Source organism: Phyllostomus discolor, chromosome 2 (genome assembly GCF_004126475.2).
Source record: "Phyllostomus discolor isolate MPI-MPIP mPhyDis1 chromosome 2, mPhyDis1.pri.v3, whole genome shotgun sequence".
Classification (NCBI taxonomy): domain Eukaryota; kingdom Metazoa; phylum Chordata; class Mammalia; order Chiroptera; family Phyllostomidae; genus Phyllostomus; species Phyllostomus discolor.
Window position 1 is genome coordinate 44,259,556 of NC_040904.2, and position 22,091 is coordinate 44,281,646.

At 51.4% G+C, this 22,091-nt stretch overlaps 3 protein-coding genes and 1 long non-coding RNA gene across 6 annotated transcripts in view; 2 read left to right on the plus strand and 2 right to left on the minus strand.

The window, feature by feature from the left end:
- Window positions 1-36: 36 nt before the first annotated feature.
- Window positions 37-4,864, minus strand: ALG3 (ALG3 alpha-1,3- mannosyltransferase). The gene is made up of 9 exons (XM_028505027.2): window positions 4,641-4,864; window positions 3,336-3,435; window positions 3,093-3,240; window positions 2,827-2,987; window positions 2,222-2,342; window positions 1,597-1,802; window positions 1,364-1,440; window positions 418-562; window positions 37-276 (listed from the first exon to the last, which is right to left on the minus strand). Exons 1-9 carry the CDS (start codon window positions 4,834-4,836, stop codon window positions 114-116), a joined length of 1,317 nt encoding a protein of 438 aa, XP_028360828.1. The 5' UTR covers window positions 4,837-4,864; the 3' UTR covers window positions 37-113.
- A 626-nt stretch (window positions 4,865-5,490) lies between these two features.
- Window positions 5,491-22,091, plus strand: part of LOC114490606 (endothelin-converting enzyme 2) — a 30,730-nt gene continuing 14,129 nt past the window's right edge. For 2 of the 3 annotated variants that reach the window (XM_036017774.1, XM_036017776.1), the window contains exon 1: window positions 14,967-15,127. In XM_036017774.1, coding sequence (XP_035873667.1) covers window positions 14,999-15,127 — 129 coding nt within the window. In that variant the 5' untranslated portion in view covers window positions 14,967-14,998. Of the gene's footprint in view, window positions 5,767-10,877; window positions 11,162-14,966; window positions 15,128-22,091 lie in introns of those variants that run through there. The other variant, XM_036017779.1, reaches the window with a different exon arrangement.
- Window positions 12,554-14,818, minus strand: CAMK2N2 (calcium/calmodulin dependent protein kinase II inhibitor 2). Its single transcript, XM_028504674.2, is given in 3 exon segments — window positions 12,554-13,579; window positions 14,399-14,449; window positions 14,452-14,818. Coding segments are annotated over 3 exon segments (237 nt in total). The 5' UTR covers window positions 14,567-14,818; the 3' UTR covers window positions 12,554-13,508.
- On the plus strand, window positions 19,071-22,028 carry LOC118498822. Its single transcript, XR_004901291.1, has 2 exons — window positions 19,071-19,124; window positions 21,094-22,028. It is a non-coding gene; the product is annotated as an uncharacterized LOC118498822 (long non-coding RNA).

The following is a 22,091-nucleotide window of genomic DNA, read 5'->3' on the forward strand; positions in this document are numbered from 1 at the left end:
CCTGGTCTAGGCACCTCCATGTAGGCTGCACAGAAGTGGACTTGGTAAGGTTTATTGGGAAGCACACAGAGTCCACCCACACCCAGGGTCCAAGAATGGGGAAGAGATAGATCTCAGTGGGCTTTCTTGCTGTGTGGGATGCTCTTGGGGAAGGGCTGGGGGCCCAGCCAGAGCTGCAGCAGGATGACAGCATGGCATATGTGCAGGGCAGCAGAGCTGCAGGACGTGGATGGGTACGTGTTCCAGGAGAGCTCAATAAGCCCCAGCACCAGCAACCTGGAGATGAGAAATATGCTCCAGGTTTTGTCCAGTTTCTAGGCCCCGGCCCTGAAGCTCACTCCAGCCCCTCCGTGGTCATGGCCTTGGGGGGAGGAACTCCCTGACCCTTCCCCTCCCCCGGGTCGTCCCAGCCAGTACCTGAGCAGGTGTGTGAGCCAGCGTGCAGGTGTGGCCCACAGGAGGTAGGGCAGTGTGTGGAAATACCAGACGTAGAACTGGTAGTGGAGAGAACGGCTAAAGCAAATGCCAATGAAGTTGGAGGTGAAGAGGGTAGAAACGATCTGTATGCAGTAGTCAAGGCCAAGGGCAGGAGCCGAAGGGGCAGGAGTTGGGGGTGGGGTGGGGGCAGGCAGGGAGGTTCCAAAGAAGAAGGGTAAAAGTTTTTGGGGTCAGATAGCCCCCTTGTTCTACCATTCCCAGATGCATATCTTTGGACAACTTTCTTAAGCTCTCTGTACCTACTCCTCAGTCTAAGGTGGAGATAGTAATACCTAGGGCCATAAGGCCAACTGAGTCCATCCCTTCCTAGCTTAGTAAATTAACCTCTTAAAGCCCTAATTTTGCCATCTGTAAGTAAGGATAATAAAAATACCTCCCTATATCAGGGTCTCCTGTGAGCTTTAAATGTTAGAGTGTATATAGCCCTGGCTGGTGTGGCTCAGTGAGTGCTGGCCTGCAAATCAAAGGGTCAAAGGTTCAATTCCCAGTCTAGGGAACATGCCTGGACTGCAGTGTGGGGTGTGCAAGAGACAACCACACATTGATATTTTCCTCTCTTTTGACCTTCACCTCTCTAAAAAGGAAATATATAAAATCTTTTTAAAAACCTCTCAGTATAGCACCAGGCAGAGGACGAGCACTCATAATCACTCATTAATATTTAAAATTAAGAATAAATATGTTTAAGTATGTAAATACTCAGGACAGTGTTTGGTACAGAGTGGGAGCTCTAAGCATGGGCCCTGCAGCTATCACGAGTGCCTCCTTTTCTCTCCATGTCACCAGCCATCCCGGGCTACCTGACCAGGGACCCCATCTGCACCTGGAGATGGCAAGACTTACCTTCCCATGATTTAAAGGATATGGTTGGGTGTGAGGGGCTGGGGTGGAACCTTCCTTTTGGAGGGATCCTTCAGCAGCGACAGGATACTTTCTCCCGTCCTGGGGAGAAGCCATTCAGACATTCATCAAGCCCCCATCATGGGACAAGCTCTAAACTCACCTCCATGAGCTCAACATCTTCCCCCAGCAGCCCTAAGGCCCAGGCCCATCACTCCTCCCCAAACTGTGCCGGTGGCACTGCTCCCCTTTTCTCACCTGTGCCACCTGCACAGAACAAAGAGCAAGAGCAAGGTGAGGTGGGTGGCTAACAGTGCCAGGTGGAAGGCACGATGCAGGAACAGGGTCTCAGGGAGGAAGCGCCAGTTTACTGTCCAGCGGAAGAGAAACTGGCGGCCAAGGTCAAAGGAGCGGGACAGGTAACCGATGGGGTTCTCCAGCAGGAAGGGCAGCCCCAGCACCACCTGAGGACAGGTGTGATGTCAGCAGAGCTGCCCAGGCTCACCTCCAGCCTCATGTTGATCAAGGGAGTGGGAACAGGGCAGAAGTCTCAGAGGTTCCTTAAATCCCATTAAGTATAGCAAGAAAGCCAGCCTCCCTCTCCCCCCTGCCAAAGTCTGGGGCCAAAGAAGCTGAGGATGCTGGTAATAACAGTGCTTTAAGTCATACATGGGTGGAGCTAGAAAGGCCCTAAGAGACCATCTAGTTCAACCTCCTTATCTTACAGCTAAAGAAACCAAAGCCCAGAGAAGTAGTGCCTGCCCAGCCCAGAATCAACTCCAAAACTGTTGTCTCTTGGCTTTGAGGAAGTCTCAAGGTGGGAAGGAGGCCAGACAGAGTGGCCTCCCCTTCATTAAAAAGGGGAAGGGGTAAGGTAGAGTACCTGTAAGACAGCACAGATGCCCAACTTGGGGAGGGCCCCTCGGAGGCCAAATTGTGTGAGGAGAAGGAATAGTAATCCAGGGGCAAAGAGGAGCACGTTCATCTTCACAGACACTGCCAGGCTAGGGTGGGCAGAAAAGAAGAAGGGTGGACATCAGCTCCAGGGCCATGCATCCCACCCAAAGATGCACCCCCCACCACCATCATAGCAACCCCTTCCCTCCACCACCAAGCTCCAGGATAGGGCCAACACTCAGAACTGCTAGAGGAAAGGTAAGGTAGCCTGGGAGGGGGTAGGGGAATAGGGAGTAGACACCCAGTTTCTATGCCCAGACTGAGCAAGCAAGTATATACCGAGTATTAAGAATGTTCAATGACCAACGCCAACAACAGATGCTGTCTGGAAGGAAAAGAGGATGGGAAGAGGGAATGTGTATGCTGTGGGTTGGAGTGGAGACTTTCTACAGATCCTGGATTCACCTGTCAGGGCCCTGACCGATCTATATTGTCTGGCCACTCCCTTACTCCCTCTGCTGCAGAAAATTGAGAAGAAAGTGGTGGAAATACAAAAAGTAACAAAGGGGACCAGGTGGGTGGGATGTTGACCTGAAACAGCAGCAACCCCAGCCCCAGCGCTGGGCCAGCAAAAGGTTGATACTGAGGAATAGCAGCGCCATAGCCACTGGGTCATTGAAGAGCCGCAACACGAAGATGGAGTGGACACGGTAAGAGGCGCAGCACATGAAGAAAAAGACGAAGGGAGGTACCTACAAGGTGGGCAAAGTAGAGAAGGTCAGCTCACCAACCCAGAGCCATCACCACACTGTAACCCTCCCAGGTTGGGGACCCAGGTCCTGGTATTGTGGACTCGCCTTGCAGGTCTGGTGGTAGATCAAAAAGACAAGCAGCAGGGTAGCCAGGTAGAGCACAGCAAAGATATGCTGGGCCATGCGGATGTCAGTGCCCTGGCCAGTGACATAGTACAGCCCCATAAAGATGTACACAAAGCCAGCTGGGTACCTGAAAGATGAGAAGGAAGTGAGTCTGGGTGAGATATCCAGCCTGGTATCTAGTCAGCCCCTCACACCCTCGCTGAACCGCCTATCTCCACTCACACCAGAGGTCCAGTGTCACCCTGCAACTGGGTATAGTCATAGGTGCCATTGATGACGCCCTCTACCTCAGCCATGTAGGCCTTCCAGTCAATCTCTGTATCTGGAAAAGGAAAAAATGGTGTGGTTACTTCCAAGTCCAGAACTTGTCTGCTCCTGAGACCTCTAGCCCATTAAAGCACAGAATTCCAGTTCATTCTCAGAACTTCTATCACAACCGCTGACCTAAATGTATACCTGACATTCTTTGGGTGAACCCAGGCACCTCAAACTCAAAATGTCTGTGATTGAACTTATAATCTTCCAGTCGAAACCTGCTCTCCTTCCTGGATTCTATGAATGGCACCATCAACCGCCCAGCTGCCCAGGTCACAAACCCTGAAACTTCCTCCTCTTTCATTTCTAAACCCCACTTACCATGTCCTGTCTATTCTTCATTCTACATATATCTACTATCTCATCCTTCTCTACTGTTACATATGCAAATTTGGGCCTAACATAACCTGTACCCTCAATCATGCAATAGCTTCCTAATTAGGGCTCCTAGCTTCCACTTTCACCCCACCACGATATATTTGCCACCCTGCAACGAGGAGCTCTTTCTGTAATAGAAATCATATCATGTCTCTCTGCCTAAAACCCTTCAAAGATTCCTAAGGTTCTTAAAATAAAGATCAACCTCTATTATTCCCCTTTTTAGATGAGTAACCTATGAATTACTGAGGTTAAGTGACTAGCTAAAGATCAGTGAGATGGAATGGTAGAGTTGAAACTGGAGTTTATAGGATCCTAGATTCTTAACCACTATGCTAACTATGTCCTTAACACAGTTTAGACTCCTTTATGATCTGGTCTCTCAACTTCTTCAGTCTCACTTCTTAGTACTACCCTCACTTAATTTAAGGTCTATGTTCCAGCGCTAAAAAAGACCTCAGAATTGGGCAGATTAGACCCAGCTGGGGAAGACACAGAGACAAGCAGTAGCAGCAGTACTTAACTTGGACTGAGGTTTTATGCCTTCCAGGCTGGTTTACTTTCTTGACCCAGCAAGTTGTACCTTCAGGGTGGAGGACCAATCTCTAGGATTGCCCCTTCCGTCATGGGGGAGGGATTAAGATCAGGTTTGGTTTTCTGTGGAGTAGGCTTGAAATTTGGGGTAAAAGGTACGGGTTTGTAATTGATGACTAAGTGGACCTGGGTCTGGGTTTGAGCTCCGAATCCGAGTCCCGGTTTAAGTGAGGAGTTCGATTCTACCTCCCTCCCGCCTTCTCCGCTCCCCTCTCCTCCCCTCCCCCTCGGCTCACTCACATGCCACCCTGTGAATGACCCAGAAGGTGATGCCCACCTCCGCCAGGCAGAGGCAGGCAGCCACCAGCAGCGTGTAGCGCGGCTCCAGGAGCAACAGACGCCGCTCTTGCCAGGCGCGGCGCAGCCACTGCCCGCAACGCCCCGCCACCCGGGATGCGGGTCCCGCCCGGGCGCGTTTCCGCACACCCGCCGCCATCTTGATGGTGCACCGCTTGTGTGGGTCTGCCACTCTGGAAACCGGACCCTTTGGCACTTAGGTTCCGCTCCTCGCGCCCGTTGTCCTAACGCACTGAGCGTTGACCCTTTTCCAAAGTTACTTACTACACTAAAATTGACTTCTTATGAATCGGTATCTCCTGACGGACTGCACTCTCCTAGAGCAGAAATGGTCTTACTCCTCAGTATATACCGTTTGCCCAGAAAAGCAACGTTTCTGCCCGCGTCCTTACCACGCGTTCCGGCCCAGCATAACAGTTCGCCTGTACTGAGAATGTGTTCATGCTGGTCGTTCCTGGAGGGCAAGACCTGTGTCTGCATCTCTCCCGCCAACCCTCAGAGCCTTCCAAATGCTCAAAACTGGGGAGACGGGTCTTTCGGATCTAATGAAAGGAGCAGTTCAAATTGAAAACACGAGAGGGAGCAGTGATAAACCCAAGTATGACACTATGAAGTGGTTCTCAGAAGGAAGTGAGAAGTACAGCAGGAGGATTCAGTCTGGACAACGTAACTTCGCCAGCCGGAGGCTTCTTCAAAGAGCGCTTAGCCGAGGACGGAAGTTCCACGTGTTTATGTTGGGCAACCGCATTTGGGGGTGGAGACACAAAGGCCACGCCTCCTGCCATATTCCACCATTCCGACTGGCTACACCAGGGAACCAAGCCCCACCTAAACAGGCCCGCCGACTTCCCTACAGGCCCGGCTGCAGCAAGCATGGCCTCTTCCAGGTCCCCCGAGTCCCTGCCGGAGTTACCGGAACGAAACTACGAGTACCGAGAGGTTCAGTACTGGGACAGGCGCTACCGGGGCTCGGTGGACTCTGCCCCCTACGAGTGGTTCGGGGACTTTGCCTCTTTCCGAGCCCTGCTGGAACCGGAGCTGCGGCCGGAGGACCGTATCCTCGTGCTAGGTGGGTATTCCTGGCGCTGCCCAGCTCAGGTGGAGCTTCCTGGTCCGGCCCCGCCTCGGCTCTCTCTGTTCGCTTTCCTCGCGTCAGTCTGCCTCTCTCTGAGGACGCCCCAGTCAGGAGCCAAGATCCAGTACCTTCAGAATCTGAGCAGTATTTAGCCGGGGCAAACTGTACCCAAGAGAGTCTCAGTTTTCTATCCACCCCAAACCTCCCGAGGAAAACAGTCTCTCTGAATCTGAGCAGGGTAGGTGACTCAGAGCCCCGTTCGGGACCCTCCCGTGACTGGCAGCCCCGAACACTGGAGAGCTCAGAGGATCTAGTTCACGTTCCTGCGCTACTTGGCTCTGCGACTTAGGACAAGTCCTGAATCCGTTCTGAGCGTCGGATTCACGGTTAGAAATGGAACTGCGAACTCCGTTCGGATTAGGCACACGCAGGCACCTGGAGCACAATGCCGGAAGCTGGAGCACAATGCCTACCACTTTTCTGTTTGGGCCGATGGGCACTGGGAGCTATTGTTACCTAGTTATCATTTTCCAAACTCTAAAACTTGGTCCTATGCCTTGTGTGCAGTGAGGGTGAGGACAGCGCCCTCTGAGGTCAGAGAGGATATTGCGGCCGTGATTGGTGAGATTCCACGAGCAGCGACTTTCAACCTTTTTCATCTCGTGGCACACATAAACTAATTACTAAAATTCCGAGGCACACCAAAAAATATTACATATTTTTTTACAAAAAAAGTATATTTTTTATTCATTCACACCGGAAGGCTCTTGTGTTGGCTATCAAATTTTTGTATTTGATAGTAAGGGAAAAGAGGGTCAGTGCCCTCGACTAAATAGTCAGGTATCACATATTTTTTAAATTCTTGTACACCAGTTGAAAAGCGCTGCTCAAGAGGAACAGGTAATGGGATGCAAGAGGTCCAGCTGTCCCACTGGGTTCTCTCCCACTCCTAGCCTTCAGGGCTCTAGAGAAGTTTGAGCAACGGGTTTCCTTCCGATTATAGTTTTATATATTTTGGTATTTGTAAGAGCATGTATATGTTTAAATGCAATATTTCATATATAAGACATCTGTAATACAATATAAAAAGGTGTAAATAATAAATCTAATATGTATGTGTATACCATACTCAGTTTGAAAAAGAACATTCCTAGAATGAGAAAGGAAATATAGCTCTGGCTGGTGTAGCTCAGTGGATTCAGTGTGGCTCTGCAAGCCGAAGGGTCACCTGTTTGATTCCCAGTCTAGGGCACATGCCTGGGTTGCGGGCCAGGTCCCCAGTAGGGGGCGGGCAAGACTCAATCACACATTGATATTTCCTTCTCTCCTTCCCTTCCCTCTCTCTAAAAATAAATAAAAAAATATTTTTAAAAAAGAAAGGAAGGAAGTATAACTTAGTGCTTAAGAACTTGGATCCTGAAGGCAGCTCATTATGTTGGAATCTTAGCTGTAAAATAATGGGCAAAAGCATGGAATCAGCAATATAATCCTGGACAAAATAGTTAAATTTCCCTGCCTCCATTTTCTCACCCTTAAAAAATAAGATTACTTATTTATTGGGTTTTTAAGATGATTGAGTGAATATGAAAGATACCTAAAACAATGCTTGGCAAAATCAAAAGCCTCATGTATATTCAAGGTTTTCTGTGTAGTCCTCCCAAACCACTTCCCCCTAGAGGCAAAAATTGTTGAATTTTTTGCTTTTAAGCCATTGCATTTATTTATAGATTTACCATAGATGTAAGTTTTTTTTAAGCTTTAGTATATATCGAAAGCATCTGGAAAGCTGGACTCCACCCTGAGATTATAATTCCAGGGACAGTCTAAAGTAGGTGCTAGGAGTCTGTAGTTTGAACAAGCTAACGGGTGATTCTTATGTTGATGATTAGCAGAGTAATACTGCTTTAAAATCTCCTAGACTGGGAGGTATCATTTTCTGAAGAGAGGGTAGAAAAGTCTAAAAATAAAAAAGGAAAACTTCCAGGCACTATTCCCAAGATCTAAAAAGAGGACCCACAGTTTGGGGAGTATCCTGTGTTACATTCCACCTCAACAAACAAGTGGAGCACCTGCTAGGCACTGGAGGATGTGCTGGGCCCTTTCCAACTTACTTAATTTTCATGACAACCCTGAGAGGTGAGTAATAAGTATTACTAGACTTACTCTACATCAGGGGTCAGAACTATTTCTGAAAATGGCCAAAGAGTAAATATTTTGAGCTTTGTGGGCTGGTCAGTTTCTGTCACAACTAGTCAGTACTACTTTTGTAGTGGAAAAGCAGCCACAGACAGTACAAAAGTGAGTGAGAGTAGCTGTGTTCCAGTAGAGCTTCATTTTCCAAAACAGACAGCAAGCTGAATTTGGTAACCCCTGCTCCAGATCATTGTCTGAGGCTGGGGCCAGAAGCAAGTTCTAAGATCACATCCCAGTCTTTTGTTAGGGATGTGCTCCCAGATGAAATTGATAAGAGAGTGAGAGGAAGGGAAGGGAAAAGGTCAAGCAGGATCATGATAACAGGCAAAATTTAATTTCCTTGAAGGTAGTTTCAGCCTGAAGAGTCACAGATGCAGTCTGTCAGAAGCAAATACACACTAAAACTTAGTGACACTCTGAGGGCATCAGGTCTGAGCAGTGACAGTGTCCAGTACTGTCCTGTAGCAAGTAAGGTGTGAAGTAAGGATGCCATCTGACTCCAGAGCTTCTATTTCTCCTGCTGCGCCATACATACGGGCGCAGAGAGGCATTTAGAACTCTGCTAAAGTCAGTAAAATGACTGACGATGGAATGTCACAGCTGAAGGTGAGTGGACCTCTTGAAAACTCGGAGATAGTTTCGCATAGTGGTTTAAGAGCTCTGATTCTGGCATGAGACAGGCCTGGATCCAAATTCTGACTCTGCCACTGAACTCTGTAACCTTGAGCAAATTTCTTATATACTTTGGATAGCCTCAGTTTTCCCATCTAGAAAATGGTAATGATAAAAACAGTTACCTTCTATACGAAGGTACTTTGAAAATAAGCTGAGATAATTCTCAGGAATGCATAGCCTAGAACCCAGTGTGCAATGACTGCTAGTGATCATTACCACTGAAAATGGGACTTACAGGGGCGGTTTATTGCAGGCTGTTCAGAGAACAGAGGGTGCCCTGCCTGAGGACTGTGTGTCTGGTCCCTGTGGCAGGAATGTCTTCATAGCAGAGGAATACATATGGCTGTCCCAGCTCTGCCATCATAATGTGTCTCTGATTCTCCTTGCTTGACTCCATGCTCTGCAGGAATCTTCTGATCATAATTTGGCTGCAGTTTGTATTTCCTGTGTAGAGAGAAAAGACTGACCAGAAGATTGCCTGTCAAGTCCCCATGGTGGCTATTTTCCTTGTTATAAATTACTATTTGTGAATTGGTATTGTGGCTTACACCTCAGTCTTTTGGTGTTGGGATAGCATCCACATAGCTCTGGACTCCCATATGACGGGTTCTTGGGTCCACCTCAGTTTTCTGGGGCTCTGCTTTCCCAAGGCTCCACCCAGGGAGGCAGGGGCCTTACCAAGCCTCATCTTAGTTGCTAGCCCCAAATCACTGAGGCAGCAGGATCAGAAATCACTACTTTATAAGCATGACTGTCCCTGTGATCAGATTTTGTTCTTCCTTCGTCTTTGGTGAATTTCTCTTAGAAGATGCCACACCTTTACCAAGTGGAATAAAGGAAAGCTGTGTGCTATTGGGCAGAGCTCTGTGGGCATGAGGTCAGGTATAGGGTGGTAAAGGGATTGTGGGTCAGAGAACCCAGTGGGATTTCAGCCTGAACTGAGTTAGGGTCTCTTGTTCAGCCACCCTCACCTCCCATCCCATGTGGTGTATCTACCAGAGCTTGCTGTAGAAAGCATGCATTGTGTTTTCTCAGGCAAGATGTGGCTCACAGGAAGGAGCAGCTGAGGACCAGCCAGCGTCCTCTGGGTGCCCTGACCCGGTACCAAGCCCTGCTAGATCAGGGCAATCCCAACAGCTGATCCTGTAATTCTCTTCAGGACAAAAATGGAGATTAAAAGCAATCTAATCCCAAGAGCTGGGCATCCCCACAGGGGGCCACCAAAAGCCATCATCCAGCCCTGTTCTCAGGCTGAGACTGACCACAAGAGGACCCAGAAGACACCAACAATCTTTGAAGAAGTCATGCTGTCTGGACTGCAGATCCACATCCACCCCTCTAACCTCCACCCATTCTTTCGCCTGACCCAGCTCTCTTTGGGACTGCTTTCCAGGCATTTCCCACCAGTGTTACGATTCTTCAAGACTGACTGGTTGTCAGCTTCCCTGAAACCCTTGCCCACCCCACCTGGGTGGGGACAGGGATCATCCTATGTGCTCCCGCAGCCTGTCCGCCAGTATGTGGCAGTTGGCCTGATTACACATCTGTTCCTCCCACCAAAGTACGAGCTCCTTAGGGTCAGGGACTCTTACTCATCAGTAGAGCCCAATACGTGGTGCTCAGTTCATAAAAGAATTACGAGAGATCAGCTGCACTGTGTCCCCACCTAGTTCCCCTTCCCTTGTTAACTCTGCCTTGGAAGCCAAAAGTAAGATAACAACCCCTAATGAGCCTTCCCAGAGGTTCTCTGAGAGGTAAGGTATTAGGAAAATACTAATAATATCCTAGTAATGTTATGATCTCAATGATGCCAATATTATCCCATTCTGCACTGAGAAAACCGAGGCTCTGTGTTGAGTGACTTGCCAAGGCAATGTGACTGGGAATGTCAGAACCCAGGTTTTTGAGCTCCTGCATTCAGAGCTTCGGCTGCTCTCCAGCTGTATTAGTTCTTAAATTCAGTGAGCACATCCTGCATGTAGGCTGTCTTGTTATCTTCATTTTTCTGAATAGGAAATGCAAGTTCCTACTTCCACACAGCTAGGAATGATAGAGCCAGGATATGTGCTCACTCCTGTATGACTGCAAGCCTCCTGCTTTTTTCTGGACTATGCTGCTTCTCCCTCAGTACGGGAAGGTTTGGGCTGAGAGGAAATTGGCCAAGAGTGGGTGGATAATTGGGAGGGGAGAACCAAAGCTAACCTAGCCCTTTTGCCACCTGCCTTTTCTCACCTCAGGCTGCGGGAACAGTGCCCTGAGCTACGAGCTATTCCTCGGGGGGTTCCCTGATGTGACCAGTGTGGACTACTCATCAGTAGTGGTGGCCGCCATGCGGGCCCGCTATGCCCATGTACCCAAGCTGCGCTGGGAGACCATGGACGCGCGGGCACTGGGCTTTCCCGATGGCTCCTTTGATGTGGTGCTTGAGAAGGGCACACTGGATGCCCTGTTGGCTGGAGAACGGGATCCTTGGACGGTATCCTCCGAAGGTGTCCACACTGTGGACCAGGTGCTGAGTGAGGTGAGGGAGCATCAAGACAGGAGGGCAAACCAAGAGGTGGGGATGAAGGGTTGAGGTTTCAGGAGATTGGATGAACTCAGAATCCAGAAGGAACCATGGTTTGGAGCAGCTACTCTCAGGACTGTGGTTACCTGCAGAAGGGTTATGCTGGGTCAAGATTATAGGAGGCTGGAGTGGCCAGACTCACGGAGGCTGATGATTGGCTACTGGGTTGCCATAAGGATGAGGTAGCAGCCAAGTTCCAGACAGGTAACAGACTGGGAGGGTGAGCAGTTGGCAGGACACAGTACCCCCTGACCTGATATCACTCCCATGCTCCTTCCTGTCTGGAGTACAGCCTGACCCCCATGGAATGACCAGGGGCACCGAAGGGGGCTCACTCTTTTGCCATGGAAGACTGGATGTAGGGTAGTAACTGGGAGGGCATCTGGGGCAATACTGACCTTTGAGAACCTGGAGATGGACCCCTCACCAATAGCTTCTCTGTCTGCCTTGCAGGTAAGCCGAGTGCTGGTCCCTGGGGGCCGGTTCATCTCACTGACCTCTGCAGCTCCCCACTTTCGGACTAGACACTATGCCCAAGCTCGTTATGGCTGGTCTCTGAGGCACGCAACCTACGGCAGCGGTTTCCACTTCCACCTCTACCTCATGCACAAGGGCAAAGAGCTTAGTGTGGCCCAGCTGGCCCTGGGAGCCCAGATCCTGTCACCTCCCAGGCCCCCACCTCACCCTGCTTTCTCCAGGACTCAGATCATGAGGACTTCCTCAGTGCCATTCAGCTGTGAGGCCCGAAAATGGTCCTCAAACCCTCCCTACCGTTCTGCCCTAGACTCCTCAGGTTGTTGTAATTCCTGACTCAGGGGTTAGGGTTATGTCCAAGGTGCTCACATCCCAAAGGCCTGATGCCTAAGATAGAGCTGATGGGAGCAACCCAACATGAAACAATATAGCCCAGGCTGAATTACATCCCAAATCCCGGGGTTATGGCTTCCTTCTTAGGTTCCTCTGATCCCTCCTGGGCTCCCCCAATCTCGTCTCCCACCATGCTGATCTACCACAGCCCCTCTGCATGCCAGCTGGACCTGGAGGCCTGCATCCCTAGGACCTGTTATTGTCCCCCCTTCAACCTGGGTTCATCCACAGGAGGTTGCAGACTTTGAATCTAGATTGCTTTACAATTCTGACCCTAGCTCGAGCCTCAACTCTAGTGACCTATCCTGCTCTGGTTTTATACTTACCCAAGAATGCCTGCCTGTACTTGGCAACACTTCTCAACCAGAAACATGCACCTGGGATTCTCAAGTACCCACCCCCTCCCCAAAAGGGATTGGAGCCACTTTGGCTTGGCTCCTGAGTAAACTGGAGCAGGGGACGGACACACACACACACACACACAGGAAGGTCTGTGTTTATTCACACACTCCCAGTACAGTGAGGATGAAGGAACATTTACAAAGGACAACCCTGGGTCGAGAACATCTCTAGGGCCACAGGTGTCATCCGAGGGTGCAGAGCAGTCCCCATTCGGGTTCCCAGGGGCAGGGTGCTGGGGTCCAAGGTACAATCAGACCTGGACCCTTGGAAGGTGATACCTTGAGGGAAGGGGTCTGCCAGAGAGCCGCCTGGGGTCAGGCCTGGGCAGACTGGCCATGTGTCTGTTACCATGTTGGGGGCTTGTCCATTCCCACCCTCAACACTCGTCCTACCTGCCAGGCGCAGAAGAGCAAGGACGAGACGGAGGGGGAAGGGTGCTAACCATGAGGGGAGCCAGTAAACAAAGAATCGGATATAAAAATACAAATGTGCTGAGGAAGTCCCTTAGAAATTGGCTGAGGCCGGGGTCACGCCAGACAGGGGTGGGGGTGAGGAGCGGCCTGGAGGGGTGGGCCGAGCTGAGGTGGGTGGGAAGCTCATGCAAATACGCAGCCAAACAGCCCCGGCCGCACACGGTCGGACGCCGGCTGGGAGCCGGGTCTAGCGACCGGGCCGGCCGGAGAGGGGCGGGGCGAGGGAGCCGTGCGGGAGGGGCTGGGTCTGGGCCGCGGGGCTCTGTCCGTTCCGGTGTGCGGGGTGGGGCTGCGGCCCGAGGTTCTAAAGTGCATGAGCGCGGCGGCGGGCTCCGGGCGGGTCCGCGCCGCCGCCGCCGCCGCCGCCGTGGTGCTGAAGCGGACAGCTCCGGAGTGCCTGGCGGCGGAGGCAGCGACTCTGGCCCGGCGGCGGCGCGGCCCTGCAGCCCCCGCCCGCGGGCGCCTGGGCCGGGGCGGGGGGCGCCGGCAGCCGCATCGCCTGCCCGCGCGCCTGGCCGCTGCGAGGCCGGGCCCGGAGCCCGCCGCCGGAGCCGGCGCGTCTACACTCCGGACGGCGGCTTCTCCCCCATCCCCTTCAGCACGTCGTCTATCCGGTCATCCTCGATCACCACTGCGCAGGGAGAAAGCGCGTCAGCCGCGCGGCCTCGGGGGGCGGCGAGGATGCGCCCCGCGGCCCGGCGATGCCCCTCGACCCCCGCGCCCTCCCTAGTCGAACTCTCCTGCCGACTCGGCCCACCGCCGACCCGGCTCTCTCACGGACCCCCTCCCGGTGCAGGAACGCCCCCTCTTCCTCAGGCTGCAGCCCTCCGACCTCCCCGTCCGCCTGGCCTCTCCCGCACCCGAGCTGAACAGGAGCCTTCGTGCTCTCGGGACCCCCTCTTCACCCCTCACTGCGGCTGGACCCCTTCCTCACGCGGACCCTCTTCCCAGCCCGACCCGCTTGCGGCTCGAACCCTCCTTCCAGTCCTGGCACGCGCCGAGCCCCTTCCCCGTTCGAACGGCCGCCACACCTGAGCCCCCGGCCCTCCCGCCCTCTCTCAGATCGGACGCCCCTCCCCGCTCGCAGGCCCCTCCGTGGGATCCACCGACTCGGCGTTTGAGCCTGAAGGGGCGGCCCGTCGCCCGCGTTTTCCCACTTCCAGGTGGCCCCGAGTGCCCCGGCCGGCCCCTCCCCCTCGCCGGGTGCCGGGGCTCCACTTCCAGAGGCGCGGCGCGGCGCGTCGAATCCGGGGCACCGCGCTCCCGGGAGAGGGGAAGCGGGGAGCAACACTGCAGTGGGGACCCCCCCACACACCAACCCCAGCCTGCGAGCGCCCGGCTGCACTGGTCTGCGGCACGAGCTGCGGCCGGTTGGCGGGGAACCGCAGCCCGGAGGCGCCCGACGGAGGGTTTCTGGGTCAGGCGGCGACTCCGGGCCCCGGCCGCGTACCTCTCTTGGCTCGGCCGATCTGGCCCAGCTTGGGGGGTCGCTTGGCTTGGTGCCCGCAAAGAAGGAGTTGGTGTCTTGGAGGCGACAGCTGAAGGAGAGGTCGGAGCCCTCGGGGTCGGCGCCGAAGCGGCCCATCTTGTCCTCACTGTAGGGCAGGATCTCGGACATGGCGGGCGCGGGGTGGGCGCGGGACTGCGGCGGGGCGCGGACGGCGGGCTGGCTGCCGGACCGGCCCTAGCTCACCAGGAGAGCCGGCGGAAGGATGAAGTCATGCAGCATCCGGGGCTGCGGGGCCAAGCGGGGCCTCCTCCCCCGCGCCTCCGCCTCCCGGGCCGCTGGGCAGGCGGCGGCGGCGGCGGCGGCGGCGGGGACCGGGCGGGGCGGCGCGCGGGGGGGCGGGGGCGGCGGCGGCGGCGGAGAGCGGAATGACGATGAGCGCCCGACTGCGGCAGAGCGCGGCGGGCGGGCGCGGCGGAGGCGGGCGGGCACCGGCCACCGAAGAGGGGCGGGTGCTGGGGGGGCGATCCGGGGGGACCCGAGGGTGCGAGGCTCGCGGGGAGGGGGAGAGAGGAGGAGGCGGCTGTGGGAGGGCCCGACACAATGGCGGGAGCGGTGGCGGGGCGAAGGGCACTGGCCGACGGTGCAGGATCTGTCACGCGAGGCGGGACGCGAGGTGGTGGCCGGAGCCCGCGCGCGCCCGAGAGGCGAGAGACTCCGAGAGCCGAGCAGGTGGGAGCGGGAATCAGCGCGCAGGTCAGGGCCGGAAGGCGGGAACTCGTCTGGCACTGGGTGTGGGGCGGAACACGAGAGAATCGGAGGTCGGGTGCAGTGCGGGGTTTTCTCGGAGCCGCCGCGCTGGGGAAGGGCGCAGACCGGCGGGAGCTGTGCTCGCCGCTGGCGCGCTCCGGTGTCGGGCTGCTGGGCGCGAGTCTGTGTTTCCCTGACCGCCCTTGCGTGTCAGCCTCTGCCTATCCGTACGTCAGTCTTTCTCCAGTGCGTCTGTTTTGTCTGCCTCTGTGTCCCACATTTCTTTGTGTTACGGTCCCTGTGTACGCCTGTCTGGCACCAGTCTCCACGCTCAGCTCCTGTAGCTATATGCCACTGTGTCTCCAGAGCCCCAGTTTCCTTGTGTCTCTCGGTCTGACCGCGCAGAGGTCTCGGTGACCGGGCCGGCTGGCGCGCGCCGGGGCAAATGCCCACCCCCAGCCCTGCTGCTGGAGCCTGTACTGGTGTTCAAAGCGTCTGCCGCGCCCCGCGCTTTTCCCGGTGCCGGATGCCCGCGCTGCGCCGGCACTGCGAGAAGAATGAATGGTGGTGGCGTGGAGGGGGGCGCCCTGGCTGCAGATGACGCGGGGAAGCCCGGGGCGCCTGAGGACACCGTGAGAATGGGCGTGGGTCCAGAGGTAGAAGGGGAGGGACAGAGGGCGCCTCCCCAAGCCCTGGTTGAAGGGGATCACGTGACAGTCCTCACCGCACCAACGAGAGTACACCCACTTCTCACCGAGGCACCCCTGACGGGCCCTCAGCTGCGGCGTCACCTGCTTGCTGGCGCTCAGGGGTTCTGTCGCAATCACTGGCTTTGAGGTGGCGGGGGGAGTGGTGTCTCGTGTTCTCCTACAGTGACGACAGCACTGATAAGGGTAATAATCATTCCAGACGTTCAGTACATACTAGAGTTCAGTGCACAGTTGAAGCAGAGAGGGCTCTCCACAGTCACTGAAGCGTTTTATCCCCCACCCCCAACACACGCAGCTAGTGAGGCTGCCTGGTGCTGGACGCCCTTCCTCCAGCAACTCACCAAGTGTTAGTCCCTGGAACAGAGTCGAATGCAGTGGTGGCTGCCCTCAGGGACCAGGAATTGGGGGGGAGGGGTTGCCAGGGATATCTCTGTGCAAGCCTCACTCGAGGCTCCAGATCTGGGGCCCATCCCTGTCAAGCCATCCTCTGCTGTGTCCTAGTCTCTGGGGTAAGGGCAGAAGCTGGAGATGGAGGCCCAGCTGCAGAGAGAGGCTCCTGAAGACCTGGAAGGACAATAGAGGCTAGACTGAGGGTCACTAGGAGAGAGTCCGGAAATCCCACCACCACTGCCAGGTGTCTAGCAATGGGTTCCAAAGCTGGTTCCACCACTGTCTTTGTGACCTTGGACCGAAGGCCCCATAATTACAGTAAATGCTAGGGAAAATATGGAAAATCATACAAAACCGTTGAATACATGTAACCTTCCAATCTTTTCTCATGCATTTAAATAATGTGTGTACCTCTCTGTGCCTCCATGTTCTTGTTTGAAGCACAGAGATGACAGGACCCGTATTAAGGAAAGTTTTGGAAGTGAAATTGTCCTGAGGTGAAGTGGGTTGTCTCAGGAGGGATGAGCTGCTCTTCACTCAAAGTGCCAAAGGAGCTGAAAGATTTCTTACCAAGGAGGAGATGAGAGCAGTGGCGGAGGAATTGAAACAATTCTCTTTTCACCCCCCAGAATGAAGGATATTGGAGAAATACATGACAACTTAACTTGGAATTCATTTGGTTAGGGTTTTTTTTTAATTTTTAAAGAGAAAGAGAAACATCGATTGGTTTTTCCACTTATTTATGCATTCATTGGCTGATTCTTGGATGTGCTATGACAGGGGACTGAACCTGCAACCTTGATAGTATCAGGACAACACTCAAACAAAGTGAGCAACCCCGCCAGAACCGGTTAGTTTCTTAAATATTCTTATTCCTGTCCCTGCTATGCACACTTGCTCATGATTAAAGCAAAAGGCCTAAATGCAAAATGGTAAAGACATAGCAATATATAAGCTTCTATTATGTGGTAAAAATGTGGGGGGAATTCTTTAAATTGTGATCCCCTATTTAAAATTCTGATCTTCTAGCCCTGGCTGGGTAGCTCAGTTGTTGGAGCCTTGTCCCATGCACCAAAGATTGTGGGTTCAATCCCCAGTCAGGGCACATACCTAGGTTGCAAGTTTGATCCCAGGTCAGGGTACATAGGAGAGTCAATCAATCAATGTTTCTCTCTCACATCAATGTCTCTTTCTCTCTGTCTCTCTCCCCTCCTTCCTTCTCTCTCTAAAATCTACAAACACATCCTTGGGTGAGGATTTTTTTTTTAACTTTGATATTCTACATCCTGCCCATGAGAAAAAAATTCATTCTCAAAACTAAAATGAAATAAAATTTGCATAGCACTTTTTTTTTATTATGTTTGAATTTCTCAACTGAAGTCCCTCAAAACCAAGTGGACTCGATCCTTCAAAGCCAAGTGGACTCAATCCTTAACATACCTTTTGATGTTTGAATATTAATAACATTTTTATTCAAGTGGAAACTGTAGGTCTGTGTAGTAGGTTGAATAGGATCCCCCCCTAAAATTCACATCCACTCGGAACCTCAGAGTGTGACCTTATTTGGAAATAGGGTCTTTGCAGATGTAATTGCTTAAATTAAGAGGATGCCATGCTGGATTTGAGTGGGCCCCACTGGTGTCTTTACGAGAAGAGGACAGATGCATAAAGACACATGCACACAGGGAAGAAGGCCAGGTGAGGAAGCAGAGATAGGAGCGAGACACCTAAAGCCGAGGAACACCAAGGATTGCTGGGAGTCCCTAGAAGATGCAAGAGGCGAGGAAAGATGCTTCTCTAGAGACTTCTGAGGGAATATGGCCCTGCTGCCACCTTGATTTTGGACTTCTCACCTCTAGAACTGTGAGAATACATTTCTGTTGTTTGAAGCCACCTGGTTTGTGATATATTGTTACAGCAGTCCTAGGAAACTAATGCATCCTGTTACAAATATTTTTGGGTAATTTTTTTACATCTCTCATGACCATGTTTCACCTTCCTTTAACTTTTGCTGGGTGGTCCTTTGCTCCCACCCTATTCACTCAAAGGAAGCCACACCATAAGGGTATTTCTGGGACTCATTCTATTAGCAGGGGCTGACAAATCACAAAAAATGAAGGAGGCAGATCTGAGTGTATTGACATGGTGAGATCTCTAAGGCCTGCCAAAGTGTCACCAGCTAATAAGCATAGAGTATGATTTCATATATGTAAAAAAGTATGTACAGCCCTGGCTGGTATGGCTCAGTGGAGTGAGTGCCAGCCTGCAAACCACAGGGTCACTGGTTCGATTCCTAGTCAGGGCACATGCCTGGGTTGCAGGCCGGGTCCCTGGTGGGGGGCACGTGAGAGACAACCACACATTCATGTTTCTCTCTCTCTCTTTCTCCTTCCCTTCCCCTTTCTCTAAAAATAAATAATTTTTAAAAAGTATGTACACATAGAGATGCATACATAACCACATACGAAGTATGTGTTGAAGTATGTAAATACATAGAAAGATCTGGAAGGAAACAGGCCAAACTAATAATGGTTACCTCAGAGGATGGTACTGGGATCCCAGCAGGATGAATTTCATCTTTTGCTCTATGCAATAAAAAAGTTTTAATGATTTTAAAAAAGGTTTACAATGATATAGTCCATTTATCAAACATCACACTCTGGCCCTACACAAATCAATTCACTTAGAAAGGAGACCAGTAATGAAGAGCATGGAGTTGAGATTCAAACTGAGGATCTACCTTCTACCTGATGTGTAACTTTGGGTATGTTATTAAGCTTTCTGTGTCTTAGGTTCTTCTGTGAAACAGGGCCAGTGATACTGATAGAATCTCCATATGGGGTCATCGCGAAGATTGAGTAAGTTACATAAAGTGCTAGGTAAGTGCTGGACAGTAGAACTGTTAGCTATTATTATACAAAAATCATAAAGAAGTTAAAAGTAATCTCATCATTAGACATATTCATATTAACATTTTGTTGCATAGATTTCCAAACTCTTTTTTATCCTATGCTTTTATACTTTTTGCTAAACAAAAACAAGATTTTGTAACCCCTTATCTCCCCCACCTAACTACATGGAGAACATTTCCCCGTGGCAGTTGCAACCGCTCCCATTGTATGAGACACATTGTATCTCATCGTATGGGTATTCGATGTTACAAAAGTCCTCTACTTTGAGGGGCTGGATTTCCGTTTTTGTTTTGTTTTGTCTTGTTTTGTTCTGTTCTGTTATCATAGATAGTGCTGTGATGAACAAATGTTGTAGGGGAAAAAATGGCCCATATATTTTATTCCTCCAATCAAGAAATAGCATCTATTTCTCTGACCCTGAATCTGGGCTTGGCCCTCTGACTTGCTTTGCCCAATAGGGACATTAACAAATGTGATGCAGGCAGAGACTTGAAAAATGTTCATATACTGGGCTTTCCCTGTTTTCTGTTGCTGGGAATTTTGAGACTACCATATGAAGAAGCCTGGGCTAGCTTACTGGAGGAGGTGAGACCATGGCACAGAGACAGAGCCTAGTTATGCAAATGAGGCCCAAACATGTAAATGAGGATGCACTGCTCCAGTGCTCAGCTCCTGCTGAGCTGACCCAGACCTGTGGAACCACCCAATCAACCCACAGACCAGAGAAATAATAAATGTTTGCTATTTTAATCTGCAAAATTTGGGTAAGCTTGTTATATAGCAAAAACTAGTTGATACACACATTCTGTGGACAATGATTATTTCCTGGAACAGTTTTCTAGAATTAGACTTTCTGGGTCAAAGAATGTGTACACTTACACCTAGTGAATCATGTTGCCAAAAAGTTTGCATCAGTTTATAGCCACCAGCAATACATGGAAGTGACCATATTCCTCATCTTTGTCAACACCGAACATGAATGTTTCTTATCATGACTACATTATCCCTGTAAATTGAACACATACACCATTGTCCATTTCCTCTCAATTTACAATCAGTGTAGAGAAAAGAAAAGATCTCTCCTGTAGGAAAGAACAGCAGAAAAGAGAGAGAAAATAATAGAATGGGAGAATAAAACAGGATCAAAGAATATAAACAGAGGAAAGAAAATAGAATTATAGAATAGAACAACCTCCGAGCCTCTTATATCCATAGGGTACTTAACATGTAGTCAGGAGTAGTTATGAGCCCAATAAATGATTTGGGTCAAGAAAGAGGCTTGGAGAGGACCTGTCTATTTAGGCCATGCTTAGTGAAACTGAGAACACTATAAAGGTAGTGTGGGGTCTTTCACATGTGGCCATATTTCTCACAGTAACTCTCTGAGAGAGGGATGATTGTTCCCATTTTACAGATGAAGAAAAAACTAAGGGTCAGAGTTTTCATGTAACTTGATAAAGACCATAGAGCTGATAAAGAATCGAGTCCAGATTAGGGTCCAGGTCTGTCTACCTTGAAAATTGACACGTGTCCCCTTAGTCTTCCAGGGAGGATGTGGCAGAAGACAAGCAGCTACCTTTGGGAGGAAGTATATTCTTTCGATTCATGTTGCCAAACTGCTCTCCAGGAAGGAGTCAGAGCACTTGGGTTTGAATCCCAGGTCTGTACTGGGAAGTCCAGTACTTCCCGTGTGACTCTAAGCCTCTCCATGCCTCACTTTTCTCCATCTGCACAGTGGCTTCATACAGCGCTACGAGGATAAATGAGCACAGAGGTGTAAAGCGCCGAGAACAGTGGCTGGCACACAGGAAAGTGCTGCGTAAGCTTGCTATTGCCGGTTCGGCACTGCAGCAGTCGGGGACTATTTCTTATGAGCCTGTCGCCAGGAAGTCCTTACATAGTAGCTTCAGTTCCATTCATGCGTCATTTGTCTCAGTTCCCCACAGGGCAGGGCCTGCTGCCACGGTTCTCTTCCCCCAGCCTTGGAGGGCGAGGGGGAAGCAGTAAGTGCTGTGGTGCCACCTCGTCATCAGAAAGAACATGAACGACTCCAGAGACTTGTCCCAAGGGGCTATCCCAAGGCCGTGCTGCTGCCGCCCCAGTCTGCTGCGTGTGAGAGCTCCGTGCTCAGGGAGCCCGACTCACCTGGAACCCGTCTGCCTCCTCTGCTGTCTGGGAAGCACAGCGGGCTTTCGCCAGCCTTTCAGTTCTCCTTTCTGCCTATAGCACTTTAATGACAACAGCAGCAGCAGCAGCTAACACAGTGCGTGCTGTCATGTGTCAGACACTGTCCTGAGAGGTACTATTCTTATTTCAATTTTACAAATGAGGAAATTCCATCTGAATCCAGAATCTTCCATCCTAACTGTGACACTGGACTGGCTCCTGTTTGAGAACAGGCGAGTTTGGGCTGGAAAAGGCCTTTCATCACAGAAAGCAATGCAACATCGCTCAGCCTGACTCATTCATCATCCACCTTTCCTCAGCCCAGGAGTGGCCCATGTGAGAACCACCTGCAGCAGGATGTTTAAGAGCTGAGGTGAGAGTCAAGAAATGGGCTGTGGGTTTGCCACCACTCCCAGCCTTCTCCGGTCAAACTCCTGCACAGCCTGGAGGAGGAGGGTGGAGGATGAGGCACTCAAAAAAACAAAAACAAAAACAAAAGCAAAACAGTGGTAAAAGAAAACGCTAGTCACTCTCCAGCGTAGCAGACTGCAACACCACCACGCCTGATTAAGGAATGACAATATGGAAGGCAGATGGCAGATGCATCGATGCCACATTATTGCTTTTCAGTGAAATATTGCTTGGGGTTTTTTTTTTCTTCTTCTTCTTGTAAACCTCCCAAATAAAATGGTTTGCTTTCCTCAAGTTAGAAGTGTGAACACGTCTTTTCTTTAAATATATCTGTGGATGGCTGTTTTTTTCCCTGCC